Genomic DNA, 27,725 nt, shown 5'->3' on the forward strand with positions numbered 1-27,725 from the left:
CCTGCTGGTATCTTGGGAAGTTACTGAGGGTAATAATCTCCAGGTCCAATTAGTCTCTCCACCGCATTTACATGCCAACATAATAAAAATACAGTTTGGAGACCTGTAAAACATACAAGGTTCAGTTCTACTTTTCAGATGAGAACAGGAAGAAAGAGTTGTCAACGGATGTATAGCCTGAGATGGACTAATTAAAGAGAATATAGAACTTGGAAAAAGAAACTTTGAAAGTCAGTTCAGGTCATTTGTAGGATTGGGCAAAGCAAATTGAGTAGCCTGCTGGTATAAATTTTATGTGTGAGGCTGATTTTCACTTTGCATAGCATAATTAGCAAAGAGCCTACTTACTTCTAACATTTACACAGAATGCGTCACGAAGCAAGAATACCTGCAGGCTCACTTTGAATAGTTATCTCAATTCTGAGAAAGAGACTCATGTTTTGTATTTACATAAATGCAGGTATCTTTTCTTAGAGGTACTTAAAGTGGCAGTGGGAAACACCAGAGGAAAAAAGTGGGAAAATAAACTGAGGATAATATGACATACCAGTGTTTAATTACTTTCCCAGCATAAGCATCTCTTTCAAACCCCTATTTTCTGCACACCACTTCAATTATTTTTCCTTTGAGAGAGTCGTTCTAGTTTTACTGGCCTTTCAAATCAATGTCACAGCATCTCATTTCAACCTTTCACGAAACAATGTAACTTGAGAAGGTATGTCCTCCCCCATGCCTTCATTTTTAGCCATTTGAGGGCTAAACCCAAGAATGCAGTCCAACAAAGCCTGAACTGCTGTTGAAGACAAAAGTATCTGTTTTTTCACCCCATCGAAGGACATTACTGTTCTCTCTTGAGACCACAGTAGCACTTGTGTAGTCAGCTAGATGAGAAAGTAGTCTGTCTGAAAGCTAATGGTCAGTCTCCTCATCCAATTCACGGAGCTGAACAAATTTCAGAGACAGCATGGGAAAGGGAAGGAACACAGCTGGGACAGACAACACAAGGCAAGAGCATCCCCTTCAGTGACAATTCACATTTCAATGGACAAACTGCTTTCAAAACCTGAATAGTTTTTGCAACCTGAAGAATTACAGCTAGAACTATTCACTTAGTTGTTGGGATAATGAGCTTAAAAAAAAAACAAACCAAAACCCCAAATAAAAACACCCCATACATTATTGGGCTACCTATACTGAAGCCATTCATGAGCACAACCTGCTCAGAAAATATAAAAGGCTTAAGGTATCATGCACTATACTCACCACTACCTTCAGCTTCCTGATTTGAACCCTGATCATCATGAATTTGAAGTAAGATTATTTAAATCTGACAGGATGGCAATAGCATCCCTTTCCGATTCTCTAAAGCAATAGCAAGTTTTCAGATGTGCCTACTAGCCTACTATTAACCAGCACAAAGCACAGACAGAACGTAGTAATCCAAAATCATCTTCTGTCACCCACATGAATCCTACTGCAAAAGACAGGCAGAGACAATTTATCTCAAAATATGGGCTATGGCGAGTTGTATTTCATAATGGACTTGATCACAGCTGCAACAGAACTGTCACTTTTTTAGTCAAGGAGCTGCTCTCTGAAGTAGTAATTTTGGAATCTACAGAAAGACAGCTGGGGAGGGCAGAGGGAAAAGAAGCAACAGCATATACTGTCCAGGTGCACTGCAGCAGGTTAGAAGTTAAGAGGAATTCTGATTTGCCATAGTTTTCATGTCAAGGATGGCTGTTCCCTTCCCCTTTCATTCCATCTCCAACATAGGAATCTATTGCAAGCAACTTTACAACTTTAATGTGCTTCACAGCTATGACTGTGGATGACAAACACTGTTTTTAAGTATTTTGATTTTAATGAAGAGAACCAGCACACTGAAAAGCACAGGGCTATCATATACCACCAAAAGAAGAGAAGCATCAATACACTGTTTCTTTTACTTAGTCTCTCTACAGTTACTAATACTACTTTTGAAAGCAGTTGGAATCACCTGAAGAACACCTACAAGACATCTCCTTAAAGCTGTTCCCAAATCCAAACAAAAATATAAGCAGTATGTGTTCAGTAATAATGAAAGTACCTGGTTTATTATAAATTATGTTTTAGTATAGAATTTCAATCCTTTCTGGTGACCCAAAAGCTTCATTTTATGAATTCCAAATGCATTTATCATCAGTATTCTTCTACAACAGAAACATTACATCCTCTTGGATACTTATGTAAAGTCATACAATTAAATGGAGATATCAGGAGACATCAGCAGTAGAGGACAAAGAAGAATAAGTGAACGCCAGATTCTGACACCTTTACACAATTCTGTGTTTCCTGTCCTTTTACCTGCAAGTAAAATTGCTGATTAGAAAGAAAAATTGCTTGCTGTTGTTGCAGGTAAGTACATCTCTTCTTTGTGATTATGTAACTATAAGCAGAAATCATAAGAAGATCAAAATCAAGAACTGAGATAACTGAGTTACTGTTATATGTTTTAAGACTTTTTTATATCTAAAGAATCCATAAAGTTAGTATTTTACTTAGGAACTTCGTTATTCTGTAAGGAATAACTAATACAATTTCTGAATCTCTTGAAGCAGGTGGAAGTCAGCAAGACTGATGCTACATATGCTGAATTTAATACTGAGTATAAAAGTATTTGTCCAACATATCTGATAACTGCCTTTTTCAGTCAAACCTAAAAACTTCAACCACATCCTTTTGCAGAGCAGGAAATATTAGAAAATAAGGTATATAATATACCTTACATTAGAAATAGGGTAAGCTTTAAAATAGTTTATCTAAGTGGGTTTTTTCCAGCATACTGTTGCAAGAACCTTCTCAACGTAAAAATAAGCAAACAGGTCTTGTAAAAGTTAACACAAAATTAGAAAAACACACAAACTTTTCCAAGTTCTCAATGACAAATAGAAATGCTGGTCAATACTAGGAGAACTAATTGTATACTTATTCTATTAATTAGAAGCCCTTAGATCCCCTCATGCAGCCAGCCAGCCAGGATTTGTTCCTTCTCAACCAGGTCCTTATACGAATTTTTATAAATCTCGGATTCAGCTACTCAAGTAACCTTAGACAGGCTATAAACATATAAAGGATCCTAAACTCAGGCGAGAGCCAATTAAAAGTCTTTTTACCAGCATAACTAAACATACCTGTAAGAAGCTGGAGGAAACTCAAACAATAGAAAGCAATGATGGGAGAGGAGAAAAAGGAAAAGCTTCATTGCAACATTCATCGAAGACAGCTTGGAATGTCAAAAATTATTTCAGCCCTCAAGGCAAAAATACGCTGCTCTCACCACAGGTAACTCATTACATTAACTGATCCATTTTCACCTTCAGCGGATCAAAAAGATCTGTTCTTTTCTTTCCAATGCAGGTTATTGTAATCTAATCTACCTGAAGATGAGTGTAATCACAGCAAAAAAGCTGCAGCTGACTGAGTAAGTCTCAAACAAGAAAAGCTGATGTGGTCAAATTATGAACGTGCTTTAATGACCTAGAGATTCTCTGTTATTTTCTAATATCTATTCAATACACATATATTAATTTATTTAATCTAATAGCTGTCGATTTATTATTACCTCTAAGAAAATCTAATACTCCATGACACTGCAATACTACATAACGCCAGACATTAAAACACAAAACCAAATTCAGCTTCTGTGGCAGCATTCACTGGCAATACCCATATCAATTTCCTCTGGCCAGGAACTACGTGTGGTTTTATCCAGGCTACTGATACTCAGCTGAAAATATATTGTTCAGGGTTAGGGTCTTGCTTAAATAACTCTTCAATAATAGTTTCAATCTCTTCCCTCTTCTACGGGCCTGTAAGACAGGAGAGAACAAAAGTCTCCACAATTCTGGAACAGAAGAATGACAGTAAACTGAGAACACATTCAAAATTTTTTTGTCGTGTTTAGGTTCTAAGACAACAAACAACCCTGAAACGCAAAACTGACTTTTGGTTTTGACAGCAATAAGATTCAATAAAATTTATAATTATCTAGAAAATTATGAAAAGACAAACCCTCTATTTTTCTTTTAGAATTGTTTTCACATCTACTGTCTGCTGGATTTTGTCACTGCTTCTCTAGACAAACTGTTTTAAAACATATGTGGTTAAAGACATTACCCAGCTTCACCTGACAGGAATGCATTCAGAGAAGGCTACTTTGTACATACTATATAGACATATAATATATGTAATAACCAAAACTGAGAGATTAATTTTTCAGGTAGCTCTTAAACAGGTACAAAGGAATTTCAGACTCAGTTAAAAAAATAAATACAGTTTTATCTATCTATGTAATTGGAAAAAAATGCATTCCTGAAGATAAAATAATTTTAGGAGATATTCATTCCTTTTACCAGTCATCCTTCAAAAACAATAATTAAAAGGTAAAACCAACATGCCCGGAACTTGTGAATATTCAAAATATTCAAGTAAGACACCTGCTAAAGGAATACTCTGGATTTTCTCCCAACTGCAAGTCATTTGCAATTAAAATGAACTGGATTCCTCTTCATCCTCTTCACACTAGATTAAGGGTCTATGCCAACCTATACCTAGCAAGCTCTTTGCTGCAAACCTTACTTTTCAAGTTAGCTGTCACCTTCTCAACCCAGAAGGTTGCAGGAACATCTCATGATACATCCTGACCTACAGAACTTTTGAAAATTAGTATCTGTTTAAGAAAGAAACGCAAGCCAGAGCACAGAACTGTTTATTACTGGAATACTACAATGTGAGGACTCTGATGTCTGACTGCGGTCCCTCTTGATTTCCTCTTTTGATGCAAATGAAATCATTAGCCATTTTACTGGAACATAAATTGTAGCCTAGTTATAAATAGAAGATACGTTAGCGAGGAATATCTCTGAAGTGTTCTGACAGCCAACACTAGAAATACTTCAGGAAAGCAGCATACATATTCTACAAAGCACTGTGTCATTGACAAAAAACTTGTCAGGTATTTGATTAACCTGCCACTGCATTTAGGAATAAACAAGACATAGCAACTGCTGTTGACTACTGAAAGCACTAATGCCAAATGCTATTGACCACTTACACATGCATACATTACATAGACACATCTCTTCATTAAAATGAAAGTAATTAAAAAAATGTAACTTTGACGAAGAGGAGACAACTAACACATGCACACTGCTGAACCCTTAAGGGACCCCTGAACAAATCAACATTTAACAATCTGACTGTTCATTTAGGAATGAAAAGACAAACGTAGAAGCCTAACTTTCAGCGTGATTAAGTGTATACACATGCAGATAATGACTTCAAATATTTGCACGGCCCTTGTAAAGCCACCTTCCATCAGGGTCCAATCTCTATTCTCAATAGTTTGTGCAAAGTAAAGATGTAACTAATTTGTTCCATAACCTGCAAATTCATTTCTACACTACCAGCTATTGCCACCGAGCATAAAATCTGACATTTATTTGAAAGAAATGTTTAACTAGAACTGTTGGTTAAATCCTCCACATCAGATATTTCACTAAAAAAACAAGTCTTCCCACAGCAGTAAGCAAATATAGCAAAGATCAGAAAAACAGCTTGTATCCTGCCTAGATGTAACAACCAGAAGCTTACAACACAAACACATTTAGTGTTTCCTAGTGGTGGGTTGACCCTGGCTGGCACCTAAATCCCACATAACCACTCCCCCAACCGCCCCCCCCCCCTCAGCTCACCAGGATGGGGAGAGAGAACAGGAAGAGCAAAACTGAAAAAAACAAAACTGAGTGACGCAAAACACTCGGTCATCACCTCCCACAAGCAGACTGCTGCCCAGCCAGTCCTTGAGCAATGACCACATACCCACTCACCCACGCCCTCCCCTCCCTTTTCATTGCTGACTGTGACACTACACAGCATGGTACAACCCCCCATCAGCAGGGTCAGCTGTCCTGGCTGTCCCCGCTCCCAGCCTCTTGAGCACCCCAACCTAGTCACTGGGAGGTGGGCAGAGCAAGAAACAGGGGAGGCCTTGACCCTGGGCAAACACTGTTCAGCAACAGATAAACATGGGTGTGTTATCAACACTGTTCTGTGTTATCAACAACACTGATTTGGTCAAAAATCAAAAACAATGCACCATATTGGCTGCTATGAAGAAAATTAACTCTATCCCAGACAGGTCCCAAACACTTCTCTTAAAAACAGTAAGAAAAACCTTTTGATACAGACAAAGAGGTCTAACATTGGCTGACTAAATAACAGGTGGAAGTTTCATTAACATTGACTAGCTAGGCAACCATTAAAACTACAATTCCCTCCTCCAGGCTTATACTGTATCTGCCCCCAAATATAAGAGCTATCCCTCCCTTCTACCTTTCCCTCTGCAGTGTCCACAGTTTAAAACACTATGTAAAGCACTGCGTTATTTCATATTGTGGAGCTGTACAACATTTCATTTTGAGGGATTTGCATTAGGTCATTAATGTGGATGGATTTCCAGAGTCATGTTTTGGGTGTTTAATAAAAAAAAAAAACAAAACAACTATGCATAAGGGATAGGAATTCCTCTCCTCTTTGTCTAAACTTACCCTAGTTTCCTTTCAGTTTGTTCTCTCACTTTTTTGCACCTCTAAGTGAAACAATTTTCAAGAAACAGAATATCTCATAATAATGCCATGTCAACATTTTCAGAATTCCACTCATTGGACTGTTCTCACATTAGAAGGCACAACTTCTTCCATTTACTAACTGGAAATTGTACTATACTGTACATACTAACTGTAAACTGAAAGTCTCAGCCACACACTGCAGATCCTGCTGAAGCAGAAGTCCCATTTAAATATCCAGCACAAGCAAAGCAGTTGCAATTAGAGCTTCCTAAGTGATTAGTATAGATCAAACATCCATCTGGCATTTATCTCAATCTAGCCAATAAATGTTATACCTGCCTTCTCCACTGTGCAATGCAGAAGACATACTGAAATGGCAATGTAATATGTAAGGAATGCTTACATTGGTAGAAACTGTGGAATGCAGAGGTGCCAAAGTAAAATCAAGTGTCTACTGAAGTCAAAAAATGGAAGTGCAATGTGCTGTGTTGTACAAGAATGACGGGCTAAATAGAAACCTCATGGTACAGCCCACATACAAAAGACACCTCGCCTGGCAGCTAAGGACTCTAAGTAATACAACCATAATGCTATCAAGTAAGACCATACAGACAGATGACTAGGAAGTGTATAGCAATAAGCAGCTTATAAGTGCTTAAAAGAGTATCAGTGGCAGAAAGATACGCAAAAAGCCCAACACACTAATTTCCTGGTGTGATGAATAAATCCTGTAACATCCACAAATAATAAGAGAGCTATGAATGCAATATTTCTCCAATTACAAAGATCTATCTTAGAAGGCATACATTTCATTATCTTAATAGTCCATCACAAACAGGGAAAAGAAATAAAAACAGGGGTTGCAACACAGTAGTTTCGTGTAAAATATACTGGAGGAGGTGGGAAAGACTTGACATGCATAGTACTGATTTGCACCCAGATTAACAGCATAGGCATAGTACCACACACCTGTGTGCTCATACTCATCCAGGTTTACATACAGTGCACTTAGAGGAAGAGAACAGTTGTGCACTATTTTATACTAACTTCGTAATTTTTAAGTCTGAAAACTGTATGTGAAATCATTCTTCAGTAAAGTTTTGTAAGTATTTCTGAAAGTAAATAAATTATCAGGGAAAACCCAGTTTAAACTGACACATGCTATTATTTTTTTCTTTCTTTAGTAGAGGTTATGAGAAAACAGACTGAGAATGTTGTCTATGCGGAGGAAAGCAAGCCATACATTTACTCCAGACTACCTTCCCTTTCCCTGAGCAATGCAACACAGAAGTGAGCATGTGTTGCAGTAATTAATTGCTCTGTGAGTAAGAACGTAATTCTTGAATATACTGTCGGCACCACTCAGCCTGGTCAATTTAGCCTTGCAAAGAAGGCCTATTACATATAGCTTAACTAATTGAGATAAATGATGCAGTACTTGAACTACTTTAGGATCAAAGAAAACCTGAAATAATACTACTTTTTCTTCAATACAAAATGTTAGTTTTCAGTTCTATGATTACTTCCCTTCTAGCAATTAGCAGCAATACTTTCTTATATTTCATGCAAATTTTTTAATAAAAACTGCTTTAGTTCTTTAAGAGCACTTCAAAAAACTGACAAACCTCACTAGAAAGGCTTTGACAATGTTTTTGTCTTTCTCCTACACTAGACAGCTTGACATGAAAGAAGGGACTACACTACACTCGAAGCTGTTCATGAATAAATAATACAGACTATAGCCATGCTATAAGAGCAGGGATAACTAGCTGCATGCAGAATCATGAAATATAAACACCACTGCCACACAAAGTCAACTAGTATCCAAAATGCTGCTTTCAAACCGGCGTGTCCTCCAAAGAGCCCAAAAGCAGGATTTACTCAGGAGCACAGTAAAGAGGCACTTTACTGCATCTTGTAGCACACAGAATTTGGGTACTCCTCGTCCCACACCTATCTTCTCCTAGCCTGCAATTTCTGTATGGACATGAAATAGAAAAAGGACAAAAAAGGTAGGCAACTATGAAGGAAGAATTTTTCATCATAGACATTACACACTTTGTTGTTATTAGGCCCTGAACACTTTGAGAAAAAGCACGTCTTTGTCAAGGTTTCAACACATTCATACATCACTCTTCAACTGAAATGTGAATTCCCAGTAGACGCACGCCTCTTCATGTTTCACTCATTTGTCTCAGAAATTTTCCAGCAAAACTCAGGAGCTTTCAAGTTGACATACTGGCTATTGCTGAAACTTTTTTAATGAGTTAAAACAAACAAAAAAAATACTAAAAAGATACAGACAACACAAACCAGCACATCTGAAGCAAGCAAACTAGCTCCCCCATAACTGATTTCAATACAACGAAAAATATCATAAGCTGGAGACTTTCACGTGAACTATCTGGACAAAAAGCTGTGCTGCAATACTAAATCTTCGGCAATAAATGAACTTTCTGAAGGCCAAACACGAGTAGCAAAGATCTAAGATAATTTCTGTACCTAACAAAGTGATTTAACATTACTTCATTCTCACAAATGACATTTTAGTCTTCATCACAGAAAGGGTAAATAAAACCAGAAATATTTACTATTACAGTAGAATGCAGTACATGACACTTATTTCGGTATATTTACATGAGATTTCTTTCAGCAAATTAGGAATTAGTTACAGATGAAATAAAAATTTTATCTTAGTAGTTGCCATGTCTCTATAGCTGTTTGAGTTTGTTTAGTTGTGGCACATTGTATAGAGGACAGGAGCAGCTGTGTGCATTGCTGTATTTGAATAGAATCCCAACATGTACTGAGGGAGAACTCCAAAAAGGAAAAGAAAAAAAAGAAAAGACAAAAGAACACTCTACATGTACAAAATACTTAAGTGCAACAGTTGTAGAGCACAGCCACGTAGCAAACTCTCAGTTTTCTATGGGACTGAGTTACAAGATGTCTGGAAAAGCTGTAATGAACAAACTGGCCTGTACTCATCTCTTAGCTGTTGTTTTTAAATAAGCTAACTTTTAATATTTATCACTCCCTTCTTTTGGGAACGATGACCTCAGATGCTTCAGTAGTTCTACAGAATAACCTCCTTTCTGCTGTGGCTTTGACCTATCTGCAATACTATTTTTAACCTAATACAGCAAAGTATTTTATTTCAGTGAGTATTTTTTATTCCTATAGCAACAGGCTAGTGCTCTACTCTAAATGGATGAACACACCTCCATTTCCCCGCTATGTTTCTGAAGGGTTTCCAAATAAGTACAGGTGTTCTTGTGATCCCCCCTGAAGAATTATAGTAATATATTTTGAACCACTATATTACCTGCTCCTCCAAGGACACCATATCTGTCACGTTAAGCAAGCACATATTTCAACACATATAGCTTATAACCTGTCTTGACCTTGGAATATTATGTATACACAGAAGATACAATGGAATAGGAACCATTGGTGGAAAAGAGTGGTGGCAACCAGTACACATGCAGCATGTACAATCTAATTGGGCCAAACATGACAAAAAAAGAAAAAAAAAAAGGCCCTGTCCAGGAAGCATGTGCAAATGCAGTTAATTGTGTTCGAGCATTAATAATGGGATTGAGGCATGCTGTGTTTGTTTTAAGGTAGCCAGACATTCCCATCACTGAACCCATACTGCAGCGACAACCAGGCAACAACTCAAAAATTTTGCTGTGGTTGTTACAATCACTGCCCTGTCCTGAAAGTAGGATTCACCTAAATAGCCAACAATCTCCTAGAAACACTGCACTCATCAATCCATCACTGCCTGGATCTTCCTAAAAAACTCTCTCCTAAGAGTAAAGGCTCAGCCACCTACACTTAAAAATTATAAATGGTAGCTCCATACATGCAAGGTATTTTGCACACTATTTACATGGTGTTAAGCCATATTCAACGGTGTTTAACTTTAGAAAAAACATTAACCAAAAACCTGAAAGCTAATTTATTGATGACTTTTCTGAGTGAAAAGCTATTTTCAGGGAAACATGTTCTTTGACCAATCCAGACTCCTTTTTTAATATTTTTTACTTATTTGAAACTCAACATTACATTATTTTATCCTGTTGGAATAAACAGGAAGGATGTTACCAGCATTAAATTTACTGGCTTTCAATTGACCTTGTAGCTCACACACCTGTCTCTGCCTTTCCCTTAGGCTTTGTGTAGTTTCACAGCTATACTTTACGGACTCTATATTGCTTTTCTCTGCTTGCTTTCATGAGAAAGTCTCACACAAACATCATGGGAAATCAATTTTATTGGAAGTAAAAATATTGTAAAAAACATTTCCAGATGCATACATAAGTTTTGCTCACTTATTCCTAGAACAATAGAGAACAAAAAAAAATTCATCTTTGAAAATACATCTATAGTTTTAGTCCCAGTTTTAAAAGGAAAAAAAAGTGAAGACAAAGTGGTTTACATAGTGTAAGAAAGAGGGCTACATGCAGACTCAAAACAAAAATACAAACCCTAGTGATTCATGTCTAAGAAAGCTCAGAAATGGCGTACGCTACAGCTTCTGCACATAAGCCCCCTACCCTAGAGATGACATTATAATTCTTTTTGTCTGACATCTCAACTGCAAAATCGCAAGGGAGTTACGAATATTCGTGCCACTGTAATCATTCAGTTCCTTTTTCCATACAAAGGAATATTAGATCATCTGCAGTGTGTGTCACTACTGCACCTCGCAAAGTTAAACGATTTATAATTTTGATGCACACCAGTGCAAAGCTGGATTTTCATGCCCAATGTTAACTATTAACTTTTGATTACTAGGAAGACTTGGACTATATATTCTTTTTAGGCAGACAGAATGCTCCCTCCCTTGAAATCTTTATAGCCTGAGGCCCACAAATTCAGCAGATTTAGCACACGATTGTGGAAAAAAAAAAAAGAGCTGAAAGATCACCCAGTTTATCCCACATTCCTCAAGGCGACACCTCCTAGGCAATCCTGCCAGGTATCCGTCTTGTCACACCTAACTTACTTTCTCAAAACTGTTCAGGTTGTAGAAAGAGAAATGCGCATATGCACAAGTCTTCAATTCAACAGGTGGAAGCACATCACTGTGAATAACTACTGAGTTTATCAGGATGCCATGGCAAGGTCCACCTGAAAAAACGGGATTACAAGAATATGGCCTAAAATAACACAATTGGAAAGATAAATAAAATACGTTATTGAAGCAGGCATATATACAGATATACCCACACACATTAAAAAACAAGTGTTAACCAGGAAAACTACTCTTCAATCTATTCATTATCAACCAGCGAATTTATTTTAGATGCAACTCACTGTCAGAGAACATCCCTCCCCTATTATTCTGTGCTCACGAACACACACGGTTTTAAAAGACTTCCACCCAAATCAATAACCTGGCTTCATTAATTCATTTACCACTAAAAAAAAAAAAAGGAGGTTGCTTAACTAAATTCATATTGTAACTCTTACCTAAAATAAAGGCATACCATCCTTCACCACACACCACATCAAACTAAACTGTGTCCCTAAAAGAACTGACTTTCTGCAGCGTGCATGCTTTTTATATTGATTATCTCTTTCAAATGAAACAAAAATCTGACACACTGGCAGAAGTACACCTTCCTCAATGACTGTTATTCACTATATCCTGACAAACAATTAAGCTATAAATTCAGTAAAAACACAGAACTATACAATAATGCTACTTCCTCATTTTCACAGACTTCTCCTTACTGAAGGCCCATTTCTGTCATATGTATCTCCCCTGATTTTAAAACCTTTTTCACATGCATTAGTCTGGAAAGTCTTAGTAGAAAGTGCTAAGCATCCTAAAGCACCTGAGAACCCCATTAAGTACCACAGAGTTGTATCTGACAAAATACACTGGAGTAGACAAGTCTTCCACATTAAAGCCATGGGTAAGTTGTAGAAGAAGGAGTATAAATATCACAGATCTACCCAGGCCTCCAAATCAACCATCAACGCTGACCAGATGCCGTGGCCCTCATCTCCAAGTCCCTGTCTTGTTCCAAGCCGTACACCACCTTCCTTGAGATGCCACAAATATGACAGCCCCTCTGTGACCCCCACACCCAACGACCGATCCAAACACTCTGCCAGGCTCCCCCTCCCCAAAATCCAAGCACTTTCCCTACGTCCTCCAAAGAGCCGAGCCTGTTCCAGCATGTGCCCCTACCCCCGGCAACTCCACCGTCGCCAGCAACGCCTCTGCCCCCAGCCCGCAGAAACACTCACCCAGCAGCGCCCTTGTCCCCATCCCACCTGCACCCTACCGACACTTAATGCTCCCCGTTCCATAAGCCCCCGAATAACCGCTGTCCCCTCAGACACCCCCCAGCACCACCATGCCCCCTTAACCTCCCCCTGCCCGGCTCGGGCCGCACCTCACGGTCCTTGAGGCCCAGCAGCAGCACCTCCTCCATGAGGGTCAGCCGCGTTTCCTTGGAGTCGCCCTTCTCGTCGTCGCCGGACTCGTCCCGGCGGTTTTCATCCTCCGGGCCTCCCCCCGCTCCCCGCTCCTTGTCGGCGGCGGCGCTGCGAGAGGCCTCGGTCCGGCGCTGCACCAGGCCGGAGCTGCGCTGGGTCAGGGAAGTCATGGCTGGAGGCGGCGGGAGGGCAGAGGCCCACCGCGGGGAGAGGGGCTTGGCAACAGCTCGGGAGGAGGCAAGGAGAAGGGAACGGCAGCCGCCTCCGCCCTATCGGCACCGGGCAAGCGTCCGGCCGGAGGGAGTCATGGGGAGCGGGGCTCGACCGCAGCGGGGGAGGCGGAGGCGGCGGGGGCCAGCGTCCCCCCCTGCGACGGCCGAGCTGGCGGAGGCGGCTTCTCCTCCAATATGGCGGCGCGGGCTGATGTCAGCGGAGGATGTGGCAGCGCCGAGCGGGGGGGGGGCGCCGGAAGGGGCCGCGGGCGGTAGGGGCGGGGCCGACGCGCGCGAGCCCCGGCGGCCGTTCCTGGCCGTTAGCGACCGTTTGCCGGTGCTGTGGAGAACCGTTTGTGCAAGGCCCCGGGCGAGGGGCCGGCCGGTGCTGCACTCTGCTGAATTGATAGTTCTTTTTTGTTTAAAAAGTGCCTTATTTCCAACCTTAAATCCGCTTGATTTCATTTTTAGGCACAAGGCCCTGTCCCATGGCTAGTGCAGCTCCCCAGGAATCTTTCTCCCTCTCTTTATATTTCTCTCTCTCTCCCCCTCTCTGTATAGATATATATGTGTGTATATCTGTATCTATCTAGATACGTATACTCATCAGTTACGAGCGCATAGGTGAGCTCCCAGCAGTCCTGACTTCAAGGAGATGGAGCCCCTCAATGAGCGGCTTTGTCAAACCTCGAGGCCTTTCAAACGTGGCACACCAAAGACTCAAAAAACTACTTGTCATGGCTAAACCCCGTGTGTGTTTCTGGGTATTTTATTGCAGAGTAAAAGTGCTTATGATGCGAGGATGGCCTGTAGTTTTTAGTCCACAATTAGGGTATTGTGTTTGGCCATATTGAGATACACAGATATAAACACATATAAAACATATATCTAAGATATAAATAAAGTACGTATATAAACATAGAACGATTTCTTAGCAGCTTTTCAGGTGCACCCTGTTTACCAAGAGCTCCGAGTCACTTTGTAGGTGACTTTAGCCTCCGTTGTTCCCCACACCCCCAATTCTTGCATCATCTGCTGTTGTGACTTGGTGATAAGTTGGTATAGCTTCTTCAAGATCACTGATAAGAAAGAAGCGATGGACAAAACTGATCCCCAGAGGGTCTGAATCACTCACGCAAGCGTTTGTTGATTTTTTCTCTTCTGTGTTTTGAGGCTTGCGAATTATTCACTGTCCGCCTACTGTATCTTTCTAGTTTTTTTCAATAAGATGTTTTGATGTACCAGGTGAGATGCCAAAACAAAGCTTAAGGATGTAACACCACTGTTAATTTTATCAAGTAAGCATTTGCATAATGAAGAGATACCACAATAGCATTACAAGATCTGTTTTCTGCAAAAATCTTTTTAAAGTAGTAATTTAAATATAAAACTACTTAAAAGTAAACCTAAACTAATAGTGTGAATCAAATGAAGAACGCATATAACCGAATTTTGAGCCAATTAAATTACTTTTTTTTTACACCGGCACAGGGCTGATAGACAAAACCAAGATTTGAATTAAAAGGACAGCAAACAGGACACATTTCAGCACATGCTTTCATTGGTGTTGATCTCTTCTACGCAATTGAGAGCTGGTGTGTCAGCAGGGACCACTCGTCTTGTTGGACCTCCACCTAGGAGATCCTAATGTACCCTGTCACGACCTTCTTTCCTGCAGTTTATTTTACAGTACCAAGCTGTATTTGAAAAATATTTCTGAGTCTTATATGGCTTTAACAGGAGTTCAGAAGGCCATAATGACTGACACTGTGTTTGGCACTCGCTGGTACAACGTGTGGTTCATGTCATTTGGGTTGTCACTGGGCACCTCACTGGGTACAGACTCCTCTTCTTCCCCCCATCCCAATGCCAGTGGCATCGAGCCTGAGAGCTGAGGACCTGAATCTTTGAAACATTCTGTTAAGAAGTAATAATGCAAAAGCATGGGCTGTAGTCTATAAATAATGTTGTTTGGCTTGCAGTAAATTGACCTTGTAACGCATCCTTGTTTATTGTTAAGCCCATATCTGTCACAATTTCTGTTAACAGTTGCTGATGAGTCCAAGTTATCTTTACTAAATGCAGTAGACTTCAAAAGTAGATAGGTTTTTTGAACTGCTGCTACCTCACTGGGAAGTTGAAATAAAAAGGAAAATAGCAAAGCCATGAATCTTAGACTTATTTATGTCAGTCTGACGTCGGTAGCAGGGAAGGTCATGGAGCAGATCATCTTGAGTGCCATTACAAGTCATATAACGGACAAGCAGGGGATCAGGCCTAGTCAGCATGGGTTTGTGAAAGGCAGACGAACCTGATCTTCTATGACAAGATGACCTGATTATTGGATGAGGGAAAGGCTGTGGACGTTGTCTACCTAGACTTTTGAAAAGCATTTGACACTGTTCCCCATAGAATGGGGAACATGGTAAAACTGGCGGCTCATGGCCTGGATAAGCATACGATCTGCTGGATCAAGCACTGGCTGGATGGGCGGTCCCAAAGAGTGGTGGTCAATGGAGTTAAATCCAGCTGGTGGCCGGTCACAAGTGGTGTCCCTCAAGGCTCAGTGTTGGGACCATTTCTGTTTAACATCTTTATTGATGATCTTGATAAGGACATAGAGCGTATCATCAGCAAGTTTGCAGGTGACACCAAGTTAAGCAGGAGTGTTGACCTGCATGAGGATAGGGAGGCTCTACAGAGAGACTTGGATAGATTGGATCAATGGGCCAGCGCTAATGGAATGTGCTTCAACAAGGCCAAGTGCCGGGTCCTGCACTTGGGCCACAACGACCCCATGCATCGCCACAGGCTTGGGGAAGTGTGGCTGGAGAGCTGCCTGGCAGAAAAGGACCTGGGGGTTCTAACTGACAAGTGGCTGAACATGAGCCAGCAGTGTGCCCAGGTGGCCAAGAAAGCCAATGGCATCCTGGCTTGTATTAGAGATAGTGTGACCAGCAGAAGGAGGGAGGTGATTGTCCCCTGTACTCAGCACTGGTGAGGCCACACCTTGAGTATTGTGTCCAGTTCTGGGCACCTCCATAAGAGAGAGATATCGAGGTGCTGGAGCGAGTGCAGAGGAGGGCAACGAAGCTGGTGAAGGGCCTGGAGAATAAATCTGATGAGGAGCGACTGAAGGAGCTGGGACTGTTTAGTTTGAGGAAGAGGAGGCTGAGGGGAGACCTCATCACTCTCTACAACTACTTGAAAGGACATCGTAGAGAGGTTGGTGCTGGTCCCAACAAGAGGGAATGGTTTCAAGCTGCAGCAGGGTAGGTTTAGGCTGGACATTAGGAAAAAATTCTTCACAGAAAGAGTGGTCAGACACTGGAGTAGGCTGCCCAGGGAGGTGGTGGAGTCACCATCCGTGGATGTGTTTAAGACTCGTTTAGATGTGGTGTTAAGGGATATGGTGTAGGGGAGAACTTTGTAGAGTGGAGTTGATGGTTGGACTCGATGATCCCAAGGGTCTTTTCCACCCTAAATGATTCTATGGTTCTGTGATTCTATTTTGTGTTTTGCTAGTTGCAGTTGCCATGATTTACTTCACTGTGAAGCGGGGCTTACCTCAGTGTTGTCAGCAGGAAAAGTGAATGACAAACCGAGTGCAAATGTCTGTTGGGACCACAGGCCAAGCAAAGAGTAAATTTATTTAACACCTGAAGCAGGAGATCGCATGCTATTAACTATTGACAAATGAACGTCACGAGCATGACATAAGTACATTTAACAATACAGCTGGTTAAAGCAAGAAGTTGTAGAAATCTCAACCTAACAGATGTGCCAGGCTCTGAAAATTAAAGATGTAGTGGACGAATCCTAGTGTTACTGTCACAGCATCATAACAAGGTACTGCTGGGCAGACTTTTTCTTGAAGGAGGATTAGATTATTAGCATGTGCATGTTTTGAAGTTGACAGCAAGAATACAGGAGTTGTTTTCTGGAAGAAGGCTGCTGACTCTGGTATGGCTTCACCATCCAGTGGTTTCACCAGTCAAGCTTGTTTACATTCCTGCCTGTGTCTTCCATTCCCTCCCAGTGAAAGTTTGCCACTCCCAATTATGCGACTAAAAACAAGTGTCAGGTGAAGCTGTGGCCTGAATCCCTATAAGGATCTAACTTAAAAACAAGAGTCAAAAAAAAGGTCATGTTTATCCTATCAGGAATCTATTGACAGGGCAGCTTCACTAATAGGTACCGTGTCATTACTGAACAAGCGCTGAGCTGGAGTACAAAATATGGAAACCCAATGGCCAGGAGCAAAAGGAGACAGGAATTTCTTAAGGCCAAACCAACTTCAAAACCATGCTGATTACAAACATGCTGCTTGAGTGCTAGAGTAGACAGTAATGCCAGAAAGCAACTGGAAGAAACAAACTATCTTGAGATTTTTTCGATCCAACATAATCAGAGTGACCTCCAAGAACAGGATTTTCACTTCCAGTAAGACTCCAGATGCTGAAATGTACAGAGTGGCGAGAGAAGGAGGAGCTCAGAGGTATGGGACAAGAGAACTGAGCGGACTAATGTGTGAGACTGTAAGTGGGAAGAGACTAGAGTCAATGATCAACTGACCGTAGAAATCATATCTAATACACAGTGGTCATGTAATATTGTCTCTTTCCGTTTCAGCTGCACCTAGTTTGCTTGTACTGTTGTTCTGGTTACTAAAGAAATCCTTCACTAGCCATTGCAGACCAACTGGGATTTTCTTGTTGGTTTTAGGAATTAACTTTCCAACACTAGCAGCAAATTTTTCAAAGTAAAAAACACTTACTGATATGACTCTTCCAGTCCATACAACAAACCCTTGCTTTGACAGTTTTTAATGCCCAATAGTTAGACATTGTTTAAATTACGAGTTTACAAAGTCAAAATTTGCCAACATGTCTTTTCCAATAAGCCTCTTTTTAAGCTTCTCCCTTGGGATGATTTAAGGTTGGTGTTTTAGGCTTTTCAGAAATACAAAGAATTACTGCTTTCAGTGGCATAGCGCCAACTATTAACACCTAGCTTATATAAAGTCAGATGCAGCCACTAAGTTAGTAATAAGATTTAACTCTGAGTTAAAAATTTAGCACTGCTTTTAATTTGTGTATATACAAAACCAATAAATTGTGTTTTGTTAGAGACAGAGTGACAGGCATTTTAGAAGACCAAAGGCAGACATGCAAAGGTGTTACTCACATTTGCTCATTTCAAAAAGATTTTCTTTATTTCAAGTATTTACAGATCCTCTCATTTTCTCATCTCCTGCGGAATTCAAATGATTGCTAGTTCTTGAAATCTTTATATTGTAATAGCATCTTCCTCCTTGTATCTAAATGATATTGTTTGGTAGCGAGAATCTGTACTGGTTATTTTAATATTACAATTATAGTACTGAAATCATAAGGGCAAAAGTATCAGTCAAGGTGCTGTTTGTAATGAAGATGTGCTTTCATTTCTACGCAGGGGTCCAGTTCAACCAGCCTTACCAGGAAGAATGTGCAGCTCAACAGACATTCATTGAGTAAAATGAGTCCCATGCAGCCCCCACCGAAAACTGTCATTGGTATTTTGGCAAAATGTAAAATGTTTAATGCAATGAATTTATATAAATTCAGTTTTGAAAAATCTTTATTTCACTTCCTAATGTAACAAATGCTTTACTATCTATTCCGTGTAAAGTATATAAATACTCATCAACTCATTAAAAAATACATAAAGCCAGATGGCGCAAAGAAAATGTTTCCATGGGGCTGTAATTTACAAGATAAATAATGATTAGAACAGTATTCTTGTTGTCTAATTAGAGAGTACTTGTGTTCATTCAGAAGTGTGTGTAGAACAAGTCTTGATTATTTTTGGTAGGTTTACACCCTCTCGTTATGACCAAAGACCCACGCAAACAGAATCAAATGATGAGTGGTAATTTTAGAACAGTAAATGTGAGGCAAACAGAGCCATGGGGTCAGTAAGGGAGAACAATAAGGATTCCAGAATTAGTGGTTGTGTCAACTTAGCAAAGGGTGTGTGAGCAGCTGGGACAGGAGAAACTGAAGACAGATCTAGAAATATTTGGCAGCAGGCATCTCTGAGCCTCTATAGAGACTGCTGTAACAGAGATAAAGCTGCATTTTAAGTTACCTTGTTCCTGAGAAATCAGCCAAGGGCACTGCAATGTCTGTTCTACTCCTGGGCAGAAGTTGCATATCCTGCTTGTGCCGGGTAGTTTGTACTTCTCGTGGCAGCCAGGAGGTTGTGATCACAGGGAAGGCCAGAAAATTTTAAAGTTTGGCACAGGTGATAATACCTTCCATAACACCTTCTATTCAGGGAGCAAAAAACACTGATAAACATTTGTGGATTAAACATGCAGACATCTCTGGGTAACGCTTCTCCCCAGTTCATTCAAGAGTCAAACCAGGATGCATGCAAGTCTAATTAGTTTGTTACATTTAAAGTTGGCTTTGAAAACGCAGAATAAAATCCTGTGCAAGTCAAGTCTTAGAGACCACTGTGTCTCACCATCTCGCTGTGAACTTCTTTGCACAGTTGTTGCCATCATGACCTGCTAGACACCAAACATGGATTTGATGATGACAGAGGGAGAAAATTCCAAAAGATGTTTTTTTGAAGGGGACGCACTTGCTCTCAACTGGGGGAGTTCAGAAGTGACACTGCTCATTCAGCAGCAGAGCACTGTACCAGCACCGCCATTCTTCAGTTTTGACTAGTATTCCAGGTGCCTCGGTTGGCTGCAAGGCAGAAAGCTTGAGAATATTGTCCTGTGAACATTTTCTCATAGGGTTAAAACAAGGCAAATGTGGATTGATTTTCTTTGGATTAGTTCTGCATTGGATTTTAACAGTGTATTATATAATATTATTGCTAGATCATTTCTATGTGGTGGCATTCAAGGAGATTTCACTGACCAGCACTTTACAGTCCATGCAAAGGTTTTTCAACACATTTGATGTAAAAGAGCTGTTATTCAAACAGAAATCTCTTCAAGGAATTTTTGATTTAAATATACACTGCAGACCACATTCTTAGTTCAAAGTAAAGTAATAATTTGAATGGTTTGGACAAAGGCCATTTAGTACGTTACCTGCATAGTATAGATGGATGAGCATTCGAGCATTAAACACAACATTGTCTCTGAGGTTAGCCAGTTATTTAAAAACTTTTTTCTGTCCAGTGGAATAAGTACATTTTCATAAGTACTGATTGCATGGAGAAGTTCATTAATGATCTATAAATATAAAAGAACTCCCACTACATACTTACGTAGCACCAAACACAAGACTACCTGCACATGACCAAGTGAAGATGATGTACAATAACTAATGATGAGACACAGAGGGGTGTGATTCCAGAGTTTCTCCATTTTTTTAATACTAGTGTTTGTAGCAATCACAGTGGACTCAAACAGAGCAGAAACCTGACTAGTAATCAGGAACTATCAGAAGACTCATGGTAAGACAGTAAATTTACAGTCAGCCTTGTACACCTATGGCATGCTCATGTTTCTGCCTTTTAGTGGATTTTTTTTCACCCTGAAAACTAGATTGAGGAGGAAGAGAGGGGTTTTTGGGGTTTCGCTGTTGAAGCCAAAAGAGCTAAAACAGCACCAGAAATATGTGGTGTAGCTGGAAAGGTTATTTGACTTTCTTGTAGGGATTGTGGAATGGGGACTTAATAGAGAAGTGCCTCACTGACTCCAGGGTGAACCAGCAGCTGAGTACATTTCTCTGCACGCCCAGACATGCAGCAGCACTAGGAGAGAGACAGTGAGCCTGACAAAAATAGCGTCAAAAACTTGGCGTGAGGAAAGTTCCCCAAAATACTTTTCTATACGTGGGAGGAAAATTAAACAAAGTGTAAAAAAATGCTTGCATCAGTTATTCAGTTATGTGAACTGCTGTCTTGCTGACGGCCACTTTTGCATTGTCATCTTATTTTTTTTAAAGATACTAAGTTGTTGAAAAAGTTAGCTTTGAACAGGGCAGAAGCAGCTTTCCTTTTCTCTTCAATCCATCTACCATTAAGCTGTAACTTCAAGCCAGGACATTGGTACCCATCTGCCTCAAAGCCTCATGCTTAGAGTAACGGCAATGTGTGGCAAGTGACCGTCAGATCGCTTTCCCATGCTGATGCAGGACTAGCTACAAAACATAGCCTACCTTTTGGGCCTCCCAAAAACCTGCCTCCCACAGCTACCGGAGGCGGTCTTCTGCTCAGAGCCATAAGCTGTGTCTCTGAAGCCAGGATTAGACCATCAGGACTCCAATGACTTCCCCAGGGAGGAGAGAAAAAAAGAATTAGCAGCTAAAATTATCACCAGTCACAAATTAAGATAGTGAAGAAACCCAGGTGATGACTGGTAACAGAAATACCTCCCACAGCCTGAGACGGTGGCCCTAAGGGGGTCCAGGAACCCCCAAACGACACTGATCCATCCGCACGGGAGGCCCTTGGCTGCAGCGGTGAATGAGAGAAGCTGCAGAGCATATCAGTATTTTCACACGTGTAAGTAGTTAGTCAAGATCTCCGCGTCTGGTTTATAAGTCATCTTTGGAAGAAAAAATAAATATCTTTCCGCTCTTGCTGAGATACAACAAATGACATCTGAGCTTTCCATATTTAGCACAGAATATGTCACACTGATGAGTCAGCCCTCTGTATCAAGGTGTCCTACTTTGGTATGTATGGTCTTTTCTCACTAAATGTTTTTCCTAATGTTTACTGAGGCACCAGCTTAATTCTCTTTGCCAAAGGATAAACCAATGATTTGATTTAACAGCTAGTTACTACATGGTTAAATCCTTCAGAGAGAATATTAAAAAAAAAAAAAAAACCAAAAAAAATCCTTAAAAAAACCCCCAAAACTTAAACTAGTCTCATTTTCACTTAAGCGTGAAAACACACCTGTGGCTGAAATCCAGTAAGGTGATCTCTCACTGCTTACAGTAGGAGAGCAGGACCAGGCACTACGCCAAAGCAAAGAAAGCACTCCCTGTCCTGGAAGCATGGTCCCACTCTGAAACACAGCTCTGTAAAAAACAAATTTAGGCCTTTCCCTCTTCTTTAAATCAAATGGGCTCTGTTTTCCTAGCTGCAAACTCAACTGGAGAACCAACTTGGCACTTCACCATCCGTCATAAACATCCTGTAGTCAAAACCAAAGCGCTACTTACATCTGCAGGGCCCCAGGACTGTAAATTGGCCTCAGATATGAATGTCATGTTTGAATGCGTGTTTGCTAGCCATTGTTAATATAAGCTTAATACAAGGTGCTAAGTGTTTCTAAGATCCTGTTTTCTGACAGGAACTATTTCACAAGGCTGCGCTGCTCTTAGCTATACTGCTGCAACAGAACTGAAAACTTAAGCAAATAATCTTTATGAAGGTGTACTCCAAGCAGACAGTAGCAGGGACTTAATTTTGCCATTAGCATGAGGAAATATGGGATGGAATCTACAGGAGGACCAAAACTGTTTGAGAAAGAGGATGCCATTTTTACCACTTTCCATTAGCAAGAACATATTGGAAAGATACCATAGCACAGAAATTGTTTTGAAATTTGAAAATACATAGATAGATAAAACTACTTCAAAGTAGTCTTTTCTACTATGTCACTTCAGCACAGCTGACAAAAATCAAAAAACGGTCAAAATTCCTAATTCCGCTCCATTGGCCAGTTTCCCTTCTGCAGGAAGAGATCTTTCTGGGCAGTTGGCCAGCTCAGAGTCCGATAGGTTACTCCAGTTAGGAATAAAGCATCTTTGATGCAGTTTGGTTTATTTACAAAAACATACAGCCCTGCTTCTTTGAGCACAGTATAAATCAAACAGCCGGAGGCAGTTTCTTTAAACACAGCTCTTTCAGCCAGCACCTGAGCCAAGAGCCCTTTTGCAGTGCTTCTACGACCAGTTCTCCGTAGAGTGATTTGTTGCATGCTCCTCACCCCCATCGAGCCTGTCTCAAAGTCTAATGGCTACAGCAGGGTTCCTGATGAGCTGTTGCATGGCTTTTGCCTGCCCCAACATGGGACAGCCTGCTTAGACTGCTGTAGCGCAGCTGTGAGGATTTGGAAATAGCCGAGCTGAGACTACTGGCTTATTAATGCAGTGTGTACCTTCTCACTGCAGGCCCAGAGAGACATTCAGGAGACCTGGGAAATAGGAATCAGTGAGTGATTTTAACTGAGCAAGATCTTCCTGCAGCTGTAGCTGTCTGGATGGCAAACCAATAGTTAAGCAAATTGGACAAAAGCTAATACAAGATGCATGAAATACATTTTCTACACCTTTAAAACTCAGCCATACCTAAAGGGACTGAAAAATCATACCGTAAAAGCTTTCTAAAAATTCATGCAGCCAAACAGATGCTGTTAAAGGGTGCAACTATGTGTCTGTGGTGGGTTGACCTGGGCTGGCTGCCAGGTGCCCACCAAGCCATTCTGTCACTCACCCCCTCAACAGGGCAGGGGGAGAAAGTATGATGAAAGGCTCATGCGTTGAGATAGGGACAGGGAGATCACTCACCAATTACTGTCACAGGCAAAGCAGACTTGACTTGGGGAAAAATAATTTAGTTTATTGCCAATTAACATCACAGTAGGGTAATGAGAAATAAGAACAAATCTTAAAACACCTTCCTCCCCATCCCTCCCTCTACCACAGGCTCAGCTTCACTCCTGATTTCTCTATGTCCTCCCCGCAAGTGGCTCAGGGAGACGGGGAATGGTGGTTTTGGTCAGTTCATCACATGTTGTCTCCACCGATCCTTCCTCCTCACACTCTTCCCCTGCTCCAGCGTGGCATCCCACCCATGAGAGACAGTCCTCCACAAACTTCTCCAGCGCGGGTCCTTCCCATGGTCTGCAGTTTTTCATGAACTGCCCCAGTGTGGGTCCCTTCCATGGGGTGCAGTCCTTCAGGAACTGACTGCTCCAGTACGGGCTCTCCACAGGTCCTGCCAGGAGCCTGCTCCAGCGCAGGCTTCCCATGGGGTCACAGCCTCCTTTGGAGCACATCCACCTGCTCCACTGTGGACCTCCATGGGCTGCAGGGGAACAGCCTGACGGACCCAATGCAGCATTTCTTTTCCCTCACTTGTCCATGGAAAGAAGGGCTAAACCTTGTTTCCCCACTTAAAAGAGTTCAGGCGTATTAGAGAATTCCTCATGAGTCCTGTGATTAAATTTACCTTTTCAACTCCACCTCATTACACTCAGATATTATTTAACTAACTGAATGTAACTCTTCAAAAGAAGATTTCTTGGCAGGGGAACAGCCGTATATGATGCTCCTCTGAGATATGCAAAGATGTAAGTCAGCTTTTCCTTCTGCGTGCGGACTGCAGGTCAGTTTGCCTTGTGGGTGTGGAGCTGGTAGGCAGCACGCTGTATATTAACAACTGAGAGGGAAAACGTTCAAAAAGGGGAAGGATGTCTACCAGCCTAGACAGAATATTAATGTCAGCAGACAGCACCAGGCTATTATTACTTTAATAAGATCCAAAGATTACGAAAAAACGTTTATGTTTGATCATTTCCTGCTGCCTAAGTGAGTCTGGGTCCCCGATAATTGTATTTGAGCTGTTCCAGCGTCCATTATTACCTGCAGAACTCCAGAGGCTTTGCATATTCATGCAGCCTCTACTTAACACCAAGACATTAAGTAATGGTTTTACTATTACTGTATTTCATTTCAGTAAATAGCCCTTTTTATCATAATTTCTGCCAGATAGCTATTCAGCTGCAATTTGAATGATAAAAAGGGCCACTGCCTTGGGAATGACACTAGGTGGATAAATACCCCCAGAAAATTAGGGTGTCTCACTCAGAATGGAAAGAGCTCTGTCCTACACCTGAGACAGACAATGGGCTGTGCATGGACAAAGCACATCACCTGCATGAAATCTAAATAAAAATGAGAAGTAAATAATTAAAACGCGCTAAAAAATAGCTGTTGCAGGGGGAAGTAACCCATCAGCTTAGCTATGCGTGGCTGAAGCTTAAAAGAGAAAAGCAGGAATGTGTCAGGAATCCGAAATCACTTTCTGAGCGACAGTTATTTTCAGATTACAAGTCAGAACATGATTTTTGCTTTCCAACAGCCGCACTCAATCACTGCTTAATCACAGCCCCAGCAACACGGCGGTATTTAAAAGCTCTGCTGGCCCAAGCCAAAGCACAGCCTAAGGAACTACGGGCCTGAAGAGCATCAAAGTGTGTTTGATGGCCATAGATTGAATTAACTGGTTTTGTTTACCTTACCTTCTTAGTGTAGCAAACAGGTCAGATCCAATGCAACTATCCTTTAAATCACCCTTTAAGGCTTCTACAGGCAACCTCAAACCAAAGCTGGTTTGGGTTGTGGTTTTTTCTTCTTTGTCTTTTTTATCCCTCCCCCCCCCCCCGAAGTGTTAAATAGCTGGAGTTAGCTATGTGTGTTATTTACAGCACTTCAGCTAGCCGCACATTAGATGTGGTTCCCAGGATTTATCTCTTTTGCAACAACGCGGCAGTTTGAGAGCTGAATTTACTGCACTTGTGGTCCCACCTTTGACCTGCTCTGCTCGAACTGGGGGTTGCCTATTGAAAAGGGCATCCTCAACCAACCTGCTCCACGTGCTTCCTCGTGCACCCCCATGGAGAGAATTTGGATCAACAAGCTGATCTGATCGAAAACAAAACCACAAAATAAAAATAATTATTTCCATAAAAATTAGATGGCAGCTACATGATGCTAACAGCAAAGGTGGTGGGAGCGCACCGCCGGACCTCCTTTGGCAGCCCACCTGTGGTTGCCCCACATCAGGTGTAACCCAAAGACCAACCCAAACCCAGACCCTGCTGGGAGAAGAAACCATCGTTCTTTGGTCACTCATGACTCTCCACTTGCAGGCATCAGTACAGCAAAGTACTGAGAGGTACGGGAGATATGCTGCATTAGAAAACACAGTTTGGGATTATCACCCTGCTTTTTCTTTGGTGCAATTTTTATTTGTGACAAATGCTCTGGAGGATTTTACATATTCTGAATAATTATTTTTTTATTCTTATTATTATTACAAGACAACTTCCAGAGCTGCCATGCTCCCTATTGCCAGGGAAGTGAGGGACCTCATACTTTGAAAAGACTGGTTTACTCATCTGTAGTACTTCTTGTCTGGCTTTCAGATACTGCCACCACCTCAGGAGAATGTGACAGAAAAAACTAAGTATAGATGGCAGATATAAAAACCAATCTTTTCCAAACTTAAGTGAACAGCCATCAGAAAAAGCATGTCAAGAAAGACTTTCTTAAGAGGGAACCCACAGTGGGAAGTCAGGGATGGGAAACTGGAAAATGCAGGAAGTGGCTTGTAGGAAACAAACTGGGTTCATCTGTGTGGGAAACTTACAGAGCTTGGTAAGGAGCATCCTGTTTTGTTTTCTGATTTGGGCTCATAGTGGGAGTTGAAATATCTTCTTGCATCACCACCAAAACATGAAGCAGTGAACACTTATGCTCTCTGCATAAAATTTGCTACTCTGTGATCATGTTCATGCATAAACATACATTAAATCAATGCCTGCAGAAACACAAAAGGAAGTGAATCCCACTGACTGCAAAGTCAGGTAGGTAGGCAGCCCACAAAGCTCTGATATTTAAAAGCTTACTAGTATTTATAACATACTTGAAGATTTACTCTCTTAATTAGCAGAACTGTACATGATTTCTAGCTGCGTTAGCTGTTCTTAATTAGAATTTTCTTCAGTTGGGACTAAACCCAGGAGTTATAAGTGACCTTATAGAAGTCATAGAGATGTCACTTGATTTCCAGGAAACTGGACAGTTTCCTAGCCTGAATTTTGGCTCCTACAGTATAATGAAAAGTTTATTCCAGAACACAAAACCAGACATTACCCAAGATTAAGAAAAAAAAGAATTGTTGCATTAGGAGAAAACTGGGATATCTGATCTGACTGTAAATAAGCAGATCTTCCTGCTTTAAGCACGTAGATATAATGTTAAGGGAAGTACTTATTTCATTTTACTGGATTACTGAAGTGAAAAAGAGAAACAAAATGCCCACTGCAAGTGGAGTAACATGATGCAATTGAGCAAGAGCGTTTACTGTTCCACAGGGTTTCCACATGAGGACAAGGCTTCACAGTAGTCCAAAACGCGGCAGCATCAAGCATCCCTTGCCCATACAAACACTTGCCAAGATGGTAGCAGTCCTCTGTCAGCCTCTTCTCAGCCTCCACAAGAAGTTTAAAGATGATACTCTTTGAAGTCAAACTTACCTTCCAAGCAAGCCTTTCCAGAACTCAGAACTGTTTGCGGCCTCTGCCACGTTCTTCTAAGACAGCCTGAACAACCCCCTTTCTGCTCCCTTTGTATTCAACATGGAGGTGCCCTCCCCACAAAATTGTTTCTCCAGCTCAAACACCAGCTATCCT

General features: G+C 41.1%; 1 protein-coding gene across 1 annotated transcript in view; it reads right to left on the reverse strand.

Moving 5' to 3' along the window:
- The window catches only part of GOLPH3 (golgi phosphoprotein 3), a 32,482-nt gene extending 18,987 nt beyond the window's left edge, over positions 1–13,495 (reverse strand). The window contains exon 1 of the mRNA XM_074569780.1: positions 13,028–13,495. Coding sequence (XP_074425881.1) covers positions 13,028–13,240 — 213 coding nt within the window. The 5' untranslated portion in view covers positions 13,241–13,495. The remainder of the gene's footprint in view (positions 1–13,027) is intronic.
- Positions 13,496–27,725: the final 14,230 nt, after the last annotated feature.

The sequence above is a fragment of the Larus michahellis genome, chromosome Z (genome assembly GCF_964199755.1).
Source record: "Larus michahellis chromosome Z, bLarMic1.1, whole genome shotgun sequence".
NCBI classification, from domain to species: domain Eukaryota; kingdom Metazoa; phylum Chordata; class Aves; order Charadriiformes; family Laridae; genus Larus; species Larus michahellis.